Genomic DNA, 12121 nt, shown 5'->3' with positions numbered 1-12121 from the left:
GCTACTGTAAGCTTGAAAAAGCTGGAAAGAAATACAGTATCATGCCCACACTCATTATTGAATAAGTAAACCCATAAAAACAGCAAGAGTTAAATAGTTATCATCAACTAATGCAATGAGAATGTTTCATCATCTAACACCTTTCTTACATTTAGGTGTGGTAATAATTTTATTAATGCAAGAGAAAGCTTTTCACATCAAAGCAGTCAAATATGGATGGCAAATTAATCTGTATTCAGTAAGGAGCCCAATTCTCTTACACTAAAGTGACTGCAAATTTTTATCCTTTAATTGCACTAAAGTTCAAAGACTCATTGACCCCATTCCTCTGATTTTTCTGCTCTCTTCAAGAACACTATCTGCCTTGTACTATTGCCACCTTATTGAAGGTATTATACCTTCAATTATATTATTTCTGTAGAGATACAGAATGAAGAAATACTTGGAGAAGAAAGGAGTTAAGCCTAATATCTACCCATACTGTTTCATGAAATTGTTTTTACTACTAAGAATTTCAGTGGCAGATTTGGAAAACTCTAAGATCCACTTAAAATACAGGAAAAGGCAAACAATAGACCTTGCATGTAAAAATTGCCAATTATCGTTCTGATATCTACATTTACTCCTGTTCATCACTGAGATCCCAGGTTGCCTAATTAATTGCAATTTCTTGGCATACACATACCCACCAGACAGTCCTAATTATCCTCACTGCTGAAAATACAGATGTGAGCGCCTGGCACTCCACCTTCACAGGGTGAAGTGCCTTGTCACGAGCCACTCCAAGTCAGGATGACACTCTCCTGTGTGACCTCAGCAGAAGACAGCAACATGATTACAAAAATACAAAATTTTGAAGTAATTTAGATTTTGTAATCAAGTCTAGTCAACTCAGTGCAAGTATAGGGGAAATAAAAGATTTTAGTTGCATTTTCTCCTTTCCACCATCCACTCCCTGCTGTCCTGCCCTGGCTGGCAATGCCAGCATGTCCACTGTTCTCAGGAAGTTACACTCCAGAACATCAAGGTCCTCCCCTTTTTTATTAGCTGAGATGGAGTTCATTTTCCCCACAGCAGCCCTCACAGTGCTGTGCTTTGCATTGATAGCTAGAGACATATTGATAACACAGCATTTATCAAGGTTGTCTCTCCAACATTCCTCCCTCCTCAGTATGCTGGGTATGAGCAAGATCTTGTGAGGGGATACAGCCAGGACAGCTGACCTAAAATGACCAAAGGGATATGCCATACCATATGATGTGTGCTCAGCAATAAAACCTAAGAGAAAGGTGTTGGTGTGTGCATTTTTTTGTTATGACATTTTTGTTCTGGAGCAACTGCTACATTTACTGAAGCCTTGCTTCCCAGGAAGTACCTGGACATCACCTGCTGATGGGAAGTAGAGAACAAATATTTTTTTGGTAGGCGTTGGTATAGTATACTCTGGTGCCACAGGGCACAGAACCCATTTGGATCTTGAGTGAAAGTCATGAAAAGAAGCAAGGTCAGAGGACCTGAACAGGAGTTTCAGTTCCTGGGAACAAAACGTAAGGATGGAAGCCATCATGTGCCAATGGTTGTAGCCAGCAAGACAGCAGCTATGTCTGCCTAGAAATCCTGGAAGATATCATAGGCTGGCCAGAAAGCAGAAATACCTATCCAGACTCTACAGTGCAAAAAGAGAGGAGGGAAGGAGAAGGGATGCAAGCAACAAGTTTTCTGACAGCTGTTACTCCTGTCTGCTGAACTGTACACTGCAGAATTAAAAGCCTTTTTGACTTCCTATGACCCAGGTGAATAGAATGACCTACTAAAACCTATACAAAACTGAAAAACAAGTGTCTGTAGGTGGGTTGCACTGCTAATTCAGCTTTGTTGCTAATTTATTAAATTCAGTTTGATTTCACAAGTTAGATTAGGTTTTAATTTTTCAGAACTTTCAAAAGGATGAATGACTGATAAGTGAGCAGGGTGTGCCATTCCAAATTACCTATTACTTGCAAGTCCAATTCTAGAAATTTTTTGTTAGAAAAAAGGTAGCATATATGAGAAAGATATCTCTTTTTTTGACAGTTAGAATCTACAAGATTTCTCTCCACAATCATTAAGCAAAGACCAATATCCTTCATAATGTACAATATAATTACTAGGATAGACATCTAGTCCTTTAAGTGTCAATAGTATGCAGGGAACTCTGAAGCACTTTGTACTGAGGTAATGCAACTTGCTGTGGAAATTTGTTCATAAATTCCTATATTTCATAGAATTTAAAAAGTAAATTCCACTGTGAGACATGACCTATCTTAATCAGCTTGGCCATCATGTTCTATTCCAGATAAAGTGCATTACTGAAATAAGCTGTCATTGAAATGTACTTATTTTGCCGTTATATTGACATTATTTTAACACAATCTGAGCCTACACTCATTCCAATGGCAGCTTCCTGAAAGACAAAAAGAAGAGGAATACCAGGAAAACCTCTAACTATCATTAAAGAATCTCACATCTATAAACTTCAGTTTACCTTTTACTTTCTCTTTTTCTGTAGGTTGTGACCTCATCCCAGTCCAGTATCTCAGATGGGGAGATCCCGAACCAATTGCAGCCGTCGTCTTTGCATGCCTGGGCCTGTTGGCCACGCTGTTTGTTACAGTCATATTCATAATGTACCGTGACACTCCGGTGGTCAAATCATCCAGCCGAGAACTTTGCTACATCATTCTGGCCGGCATCTGCTTGGGTTATTTGTGCACTTTCTGTCTGATTGCAAAACCTCAACAGATTTACTGTTACCTTCAGCGGATTGGCATTGGCCTCTCGCCGGCTATGAGCTATTCTGCTCTAGTAACTAAAACCAACCGCATTGCAAGAATCCTGGCTGGAAGCAAGAAGAAAATTTGTACAAAGAAACCTAGGTTCATGAGTGCCTGCGCCCAGCTGGTTATTGCTTTTATCTTGATATGTATACAATTAGGCATCATAGTTGCCCTCTTTATAATGGAGCCACCAGATATAATGCATGATTACCCAAGCATCCGAGAGGTCTACCTGATTTGTAACACCACCAACTTGGGTGTTGTGACTCCCCTTGGATATAATGGATTATTAATTTTGAGCTGCACCTTTTATGCATTTAAGACAAGAAATGTCCCAGCTAATTTCAATGAAGCAAAATATATTGCCTTCACGATGTATACCACCTGCATCATTTGGCTGGCTTTTGTGCCAATATATTTTGGAAGCAACTACAAGATAATCACCATGTGTTTCTCAGTGAGTCTTAGTGCCACAGTGGCCCTTGGCTGTATGTTTGTGCCCAAGGTGTACATCATCCTTGCTAAGCCAGAGAGAAACGTGCGCAGTGCATTCACCACATCGACTGTAGTCCGCATGCACGTAGGGGATGGAAAGTCATCTTCAGCCGCGAGCCGCTCCAGCAGCCTGGTGAACCTGTGGAAAAGAAGGGGATCATCTGGTGAAACGCTTAGGTAAAGTTTTCTAATGTGGGAGCGTGGGGAGGTGATTATGATCTTCTGAGAGTTACTAATAGTGGAAAGAAAAAGGGAAGTGTGCTAATTTCCTTTGCCTCTGCATCGGGAGTGGAGTGAGTCCTCTGTCCCATATCTGCAAGTTTTGGGTTTGATTTAGTCCAAACACTGTGCAAAAACAGGGGACAAAGCAATGGCAGAACAAATTTGGAAGTACTGGCTGTGACAACTGTACATGAATCTAGGGAGAAAAACAAGACCTTAGGAGGAAAAAACCCCAAGAGAACAAGAAATACAACACATTTCCTTGTCCTGAATGCACCCATTTACAACCTCTTACCCTTAAATGAACTTCATAGTGTCTGTATTTTACCTCTAGTGACAGCAGTAAGACAACAGGGTTGCTGTTAGAGCTCCATAATCAAGGATGAGCGTTAAACACAAGAGTCATCGTGGGCAGCCACTCTAAGGCATCTGAGGATATGTTCCATATGACTCTTCTGTTGCACCTTTTATCTCCTGTTCCCTTGATTTTCCTTTCTTATACTATCTCTTCCTAATTTCTTTCTTTGTTCTCAACTATCATCTCTTCCTTATCTTTTTCTGTACACATCCTCCTAACTCTAACAAATTCAGCTGTTCACAGGTCCCGCTCTGTCTACCCTTCCTGCCACTGAACAGATACTGCCTTACCCCCTTACAAAATCTTTCTTTGTTTCTTCCTAAGGCATTATTTGAACTCAGCAATCATGAAGACAACTTGTATGTTCAGTGTATAAAAATTACCTTAAGTGAACACTAAAGAGAAAGGAGAGCTCTGGAGTGGAAACACTGCCCTGCTTCATAGATGGAACATGTAGGCGTGCACCTTGTCCAGTGGTTTGTTTTCATCCTTTGATCCTTTCGCTTTTGATATGGGTGCTATGAGGATAATTTAGGTTATTTAACTTCTGGCATAAACAAAAAGTCTGTCAATATGAAACTGCAAAGAAATAATTTTGTCATTTCTCAGCTACGTACATCAAGTCTGGAAGTGACAAGTAGCTAGAGTGTTCTCCTCACTGAAACACACATGGGTTTTAGGATTGATACTATGAATATTTCCAGACATGTCATTATTCACAACTGGAGTTGGCATGGCACAAGAACAATTTGTACTTCCATTTTTGTGGGAACCACTATTTAGACCTGAGGGAGGACTTTATTATTAATACCTGTGGGATATGTTATGCCAAAGTGATTATTTTTTTCTGTCACAATATTACTAATGATTCTCTTTCAGAGACTTTGAAGTGGTACAAAAATGGCCAGTCTATTACAAGATATTTTATACTTATGATCTGTTAATTATGGGGGTTATTTTTCCTGTTTCTTTCCAGGTGCAGAGTAGAATGATATTCTAAAATGGTAAATCCTTTTTCAGATTAAGTGATGGTTACCTGAAATATCCTTTTCTGCAATCTCTATCATTATGCATAAATGACCTGAGGTATTTGAATTAGAAGCCCTATAGCAACTCTTGGGACTGTTAAAGAGGTATTCTTCAAAATATGTCTTCACTAGAAGGCATTCCTCTTTGAGATTATTATTAATTTCCCTCACTTTTGCTGCAGAACAAATTTGTCATCTTGTAACTTTTTTACTCAACAAGATGAAGTTATAGATGACAGGAAGATCTTGGGCTTGGGAAGGAATTTTTTGTCATCTGTTCAGATCTGGTTTGGAAAGACGTTACTCTAAAATCTTTATTTTGTTCTGAAAAGCAAGGAGCATACCCCATTAATAAATATTCTAAATGACAAGATGCATTTTCTTCTTTTTGAGGACTCTCTTTTCATTTCTTTATATCCCTCAATGGGTAAATAATACCTGCAGTAGGGAGATATTAGCAGAATACAAAAGATCATCAACAAAGACTTCTTTTTCAATAGCACTGTCTTGGGAATCACTTCAATCCAAAAAGAGCTTTGAGAGTGCCCAATATGTGTGTGTAGGAATTAAAATGGCATCAGAAAGCTGATACATTGACATATTTGCCTGGATATGAAGAACTAGAATTTTGCTTTTGAAACTTGGGGAAAAACTTACATGTCATCAGCTGGGTTCATCAATGCACAAAACTGTAACAAGGAAGATTCTCCTAATATGTGTGTCTGAGTCCTCAGCTGATTAAACTGTGATGGTGTCACTGAGTTTAGTAGTGCTCAGTCAGTGTGTGCCTGAAGGGTCTAGGCATCCAAGAGCAAAATGATTCCATCGATCCTGGGAAATTCTCTCCAATCAATGCCAATTTGATTACATGAAAGAGAGTCCTAAAAGGTGATGAGTAAATTTAAAACAGTGCTCAGGACTTCACCTAGGTCTGGTAAAATCTCCAAGAAAGAACAGAAAACCACTGTCAGCTTCAGTTCCATTTAGTGTAGAAAATGAGCAGAGTTCCCTCATTTTACTCGATAATCAAGCATTTCTTTGAAAAAATCTGGTTACACAAAGCAATAGGTTTCAAGGTATTACTCAGTACAATGCTTAAAAGATTGTTTGGATAGTTATTCAAGTAAACACCAAAGTATTCAGAATCAAAGGAAATATGCACTAGAACTACATGGCATTATTTAAATAGCTCAGAGGGGTTTTGTTTAAAAGAGAGTGAGTCACTGTTGAATTTTAAAGAAATGTGCTATTTAAGTCACCAGTGCATAGAGGGGCCTCTATCATTAACATTTCGCTTCTTGACACTAATTTATAGCACAGTGTAGTATTGCACCAAATCATTGTCAAACAGATAATTCCAACGCGCCACTCAGAGCTTTCACATCAGCCACAAATTGACAGATAACAAGACTGCTTTTGCCCAAATAAAGCAGTGCATCTGTTACAGTCCTAAATGACTTTTTGCATGGGGTGCTCTTCAATTAAGAAAATCAGGAAAGCTGTGTTGGAATGAATCTTCACATACTGAAATATGTAGAAGGAGAGAGTAAAACTACTCATTACCCAGTGAAATTAAAACCATTTCATGGAGGCTATCATGATTCAGCAGTACTCCCCAAAAGATATTCTGCCCTCATTTAAAAGCAGGGCTAACAAACCTGACATTATCAGAAGTGATTGCACAAAGGAGAATACCACATAGCTGGAGTCAAAGCCATACAATTGGTGTAGAGAGGCATCTGGAACATCTGATTCCAGTTATCTTACCAGTTAGTTTCACAGACACTAGGAAGGCCATAAATATATTAAGTAAATCTTACCTTGAAGTACCAGGAATTATTATCACTTATGCTACGCAGCCTTTTTGCAAGGGTCAAAAATACAGGGCTAATTTATCCTCTCCTCATTCTCAAATAACTCGCTATTCCATGTAAGATAAAGGCTGTATATTCCTGCTACAAGAGCTGCTATTATGATATTTCTATGATGATATTTCTATTATGATATTTCTAGTCAACACAGCACATCAAAATGTCTCAGTCATGTTACCCTGACCTGGAGAATAGTGCAGATGTTCAAAAACTCCTCTTAATATCTTTCTAATATCATTGCCCTGGATTTCACACAAAAAAATTAACCACTGTAGTTGTTTATGTCTTCCGGAAGGTGTCTTTAAATGGGCCAAACCACACGTACTCCACTTTCCAAGCTTACAAAAACTGATCTTTTAAACACATCTCCCCACAAGTACCTGCAGAAAAGCAAGATTTCTTTCCTTTAAGCAAGTAATAAACTGTTCTGAGCAACCAGCAAAGTATTAAAAATAGCCCTAAATACTGTCTTTCACATATATATATATGTTATTAAGTCTTTAAAATCCTACCAGTATTTTTCTCAAAAGAGAGAAGATGATAGATGCCCAGTACAAGCCAAAAGTACCCTCCTGAAACAAAACAAGACAATCATCTTCTTAATGAGTAACTAAGCCAGAAGGTTGAGCAGCACTTTCAATCTGTAAACCAGGCAGGTAGCTATGATCACTCAGAAGGAAAGAATAATCACTAGCTAAGCCAGATAATGTTAGGTATATTCAAGATACACTGAATGTTTGTGTTTTGTGCCTAATTCCTCCATACAGCTGTGAACAGCACAATACTAGACAACAGAAGAAACTCACACATAAATTTCTACACCTTATCATAGACACTTCTCTTGCAAATCTTTTTGAGACTAAAGCTTAATAACTTGGTGTGGCAGTGGTACTTTATTTTACCTGGATTTACTATATGATGAAGTATTTCCTAAGTATTTAAACATAAGATATGGCTGTCAAACTAAATGTATTACTCACTTGTTTTTTAATGTATTGTCTTGTCCACTTAAAAAGTTTGTTCTGCATTGTATGATTACAGAACTGAGAATTGCTCTGTATGCCATTTGCAGAAGTGATAGGACTGACAGCTTTCATCCAGGACTGGGGATCCCTTGTCCTAGCAAGCCAAACACCCTTAGGGGAACCACAAAATTTTTATTATATAAATCACAGTCATTGTGTTTTATCTGACTAAACTTAAACAAAGATGCTCACGCATCAGGTGTTTCCTTCTCAAGTGATTCACTGGTATCTCAGAAAAAGCCATCAGGTGTCTGGGCTCACATGCTGTTAATTTCCATTCCATGCCTCCTATGAGGGAAACATGGTAAGCAAGGTAGATTTTTTCCACTGAATTGGATTCAGTCCTGGACCACCAGTGTCTCAAGTTAGTGTATAATTAGACAGCAAGCAGTCCCAAACTGTGCCATAATGAAGTATTTTGGAAACAGGTGTCTACCATCACACTGCATGCTCTGTTTCTGCAAGGAACAGCTGGTTTTCTCCCTTATCTGTTCTATTTTCCCTCTTATGATTTACTATATCTGTTTTGTTACAATTCAAACACAACCTATTTTGGACCAGAAAATAAGAAAATATGCTTGGATCAGCCTAGAATCTGCCATTCATGGTTTAGAAATATTCCAGTCTAAGCATTATATCATGCATCAGCGCACCATATTTCAGCACCAAAATCTTGGGGTGAGTTTTTTCAGAAGTTTGAATTGAATTTTCTCCAAAAGTCCTCTCTTTTTCCCTCAGGAAAATTTTAAAACAGTACTTCTAATGTTGAATATGATTGAAATCCATATAAAATACTGAAAAAGACCAAGTGAATTGAAAATGTGAGAAACTTCTTCAAGGTTTCACTACTGCTATGCTACATTATTAAGAAAGTCCTGGAAAGACACTGAGTTTCCAGACAAATGGGAATCCCCACAAGAATAAACTTCTGTCTTGGTTACATGCCAAGGTCCCCAAGATGCAACTCATGCAATTCCCATTGGCCAGGTATCAAATTTTCACTGATTGAAAGCCACATACATGAATAAGCAGATAGATATGAAGTCATGGCCATCAAGCTGTGATCAATTTTAGAGTATATGTGTGCATTATCAGCATGAGGGTTTCAAAGGTAAATGTGAAAGATTCAAATTCCCTATGCCTCAGCAAGATAAGTTGCCTGAAATATGAAACCCCTCTGTTGCTTGACATGGAGCTTCTAGTCCTGTAAAGAAGATGGAGTTCAAGAAAAACTGAGGGATTTTTGTGGAAAGCTGAAGCTGTTTCTCATTCCTCATGTGTACACCCATTGAGAAAGATACTGATCCTGAGCTTCTGCCACAGCATATTCTATTGGGACACATTTTTATAGTACAAGTGCCAATTTTGTCTTCATTTATATGCAGCTTGAACGAATTCTCTGACACATTTTTAACCATGATAAAAGAACACTACACCTCACTTCCAAACTAATTTTTAAAAGCTTTTTACTTACTAGATTTTCCAGGGCATAGCTTATAGGTTCATACTCACAATTTTCATAACCAAAGGGCTGAGATATTCCTGGTGATCTGATTGGTCATACAGTACACTAAGACTTACCCTCCATCAGGTCCATTGGCTGGCAAAACAATGCAAAACACAACTTTCCTAAACTCTAGAATAACAGTCACAGATTTCATAAAAATCATTGGTTCTGCAGTTTCTGCAGGTAGTTAAACTGATTTAAACATGGAAAATATGAAGCTGAATATAGAAGAGGTTGTAATCCCACAGTACTGAGCTCAAGCCTGGTGCACAAGCTCTCGTATGGAGTAATATCCACAGCTTGTGAGAGATGGCAGCATGGCTTGCTTTCCTACTGGAACTTGGTGGAGCCATTCTGTCTTGTATAAAACAAACACTGATTGGGAAAAAAAGAAATAGTTATTTTCTACTCTGGTGAAAAGTAAAACTATTTTTAGTATCAGTCAATGGCAGAGGAGAGGTTTCAGCCCACCTGTCTTATACCACTCAATACCCTATCAGTCTGTTAGAACATATTTACACAAAAAGATCTTTCCAATTCCAGTTTTATTTCACTGTGGGGAAAAAAAAATAAGATGCGGGGAACATTATTTGAAATCTTGAACAGAATCGTTTTATAGTGTAAAGAAATAATTCAGAGGTGATTTTTAGTGTTTCTAATCTGCTCTTGTGTGTACAGAGAATTAATTGGGAGATTATCAAAGAATGTGAATTGGGAGAACTAATGCTTAAGAAGTTACATTCTAGAAATGACTGGCACCATCTTTGAACTGTAACAATGACCAGCTTTTAGCCATTGCCCACCCCAATGCAATAAATCCTTGTGGAAACTGAAAAGTGGAAAAGCTGCTCAAAGCAGGACCACAGATTACTGTAGGGCAAAAGATGCCACTGAAAACTCCTTGCGTACCAAAAAATAAGTTAATTTCTCCAGATGCTCTTTAATGGGACCATTGATGACAAATTGCACAAAAGTGGTTAGCTGCCTCTGCATTTTGAGTTGATGGTAGAAAAGTGAGGCGTAAGCTTCTTACATGACTTCATGTAATTAGAGCAGATAACAATTTACATGAGGTGAAGGTTTGGCCCAATGGGTATTGTTCTTATTTGAAAAAATAAAATCTAGGCATACTGATACAACAAGATATTATTTGTTTGCTTCATAGCCTTGCTAAAATTTAATTCTGATGCATGGAGGATAAAAAAATTGGATCTTCAGAGAAAGTCATTATCCTTTTGATGGATTAGTCTGCATTTATTAATGAATCAGTTCCCAAACGGATCATTTGGAGCTATTTTAATCAAATATGCTACAAAAATTTAGATTGAGAGGTTATTGAATAGTTTGAGTCCTTCACTTTTCCCTAAATAATTTAGTCTTGGTGTCATTTTGGACAAGTTTGATACTGTGATTAATTAAACTTCAAATACTTTTAAATGACTGAAGAATAATTTATAAAACTCAGTGAAAGGTATTACTGAAAGCTTTTGATAAATTGTTGCTAAAACATTCCATCTGTATAATGAGTTTATACTCTTAAATGACCTTATTACAATGGTTTTTGTGTACAGTGCTAGCGTTGCTGTTTTGAATTTTCCCCTCAACTTAAATTTAATTAAAATATTGATTGATTGATTGATTGATTGATTGATATAATCTTTTGGCTGCATTAACTGAGCACATGTCTTCAAGCCTAATATTTGGCATTATTTGTATTATTAAGACACTGTTACCATCATTTTGAAACAAATATCATATGCGAAGTCTGGATATTAAATGACATTGTGAACAGTTCCCTGCTTCCTGTTACCCAAATATGCTCTAGGTTGCAAAATGCAGTCTTGCTAGTGTACTGCAAAAAAGAACAGGAAGAAACAGTGAAGATGGGATGCAACAATTCTATATTTATTTAGGGAAAGAAAGAATTTTTATCTTTTAATAGCAGTGTTTATCCCTTTTACATATTGTTTTTCATCTTCAAGCCTGTATCCCAAAATTCTGATGACAAACAAATGCCACCATATACTATATCATTACTGTCCTTATCACACATGCTGGAGAGCACTCGGAGAAGCCGCACAGATGTTCATGTTCATTGGCATGCACGATGTAGGTCCTGCCTGCCAGGTTTGTCTACCAAAGGAAATTCTGCTTCATTCTAGAGCAAACTTTGATATGAACTGGCATTGTAATTAATTTGATGCACTGTAATTAATCTGATAAACAGAAGACTAGGACATGCACCCTCCCTCCAAGGTCCACCAAGTCACAAACCAGTCTGCCACTGTGGAAACACCTATATGAATTACAGTGAATGGTATTTGTACTTGTATCCTGAATGTTGATGTGGACTGGTGGAAGAGCTGGCATTTCATCTGGCTGAGAGCTGTGTTTGGTGACAGATAGTTTTTCATGACAGTGACTGAAATTTAAGGCAGATGTCTGCTAAAATTTATAAACACAAGGTTCTTTTAATCTGCTGTAGTTTTGGCTATAGCATTATATATTGAACCTTTATATAGGTAAGACCCTACTGTAGAAATATCCTATACAATGGTATGTCCAGCATTTTGGAAAAACCCTTTCAGGAACAATGGAAATAAACAGACTGGTAGTATTTTGCTATCAGTCTAATCTTCCCTTGAGCCAGTATAATGCTTTGTTTATCATTCCATCAAAAATGTCATTTTAATTCAGCAGCTGCAATTAAATATGATTGCTTAATTAGAATAACCTTTAAAAAAAGTAAAATATTTTGCTGTACTTGAACAAAATCAATTGTAAGTTTGGCTCTAAAGC

The 12121-nt window shown here is 37.5% G+C and overlaps 1 protein-coding gene across 3 annotated transcripts in view; it reads left to right on the top strand.

Moving 5' to 3' along the window:
- The window catches only part of GRM5 (glutamate metabotropic receptor 5), a gene marked incomplete at both ends in the record, with an annotated part of 232629 nt that overhangs the window by 206106 nt on the left and 14402 nt on the right, over nt 1-12121 (top strand). For all 3 annotated transcript variants that reach the window (XM_082277728.1, XM_082277727.1, XM_082277726.1), the window contains one exon: nt 2549-3488. In XM_082277728.1, coding sequence (XP_082133854.1) covers nt 2549-3488 — 940 coding nt within the window. The remainder of the gene's footprint in view (nt 1-2548; nt 3489-12121) is intronic.

This window comes from Coloeus monedula (genome assembly GCF_965178545.1).
Source record: "Coloeus monedula genome assembly, chromosome: 3".
In the NCBI taxonomy this organism is placed as follows: domain Eukaryota; kingdom Metazoa; phylum Chordata; class Aves; order Passeriformes; family Corvidae; genus Coloeus; species Coloeus monedula.
The sequence above is the reverse complement of the archived record's forward strand: the minus strand, read 5'-3'. Positions and strand labels throughout refer to the sequence as shown.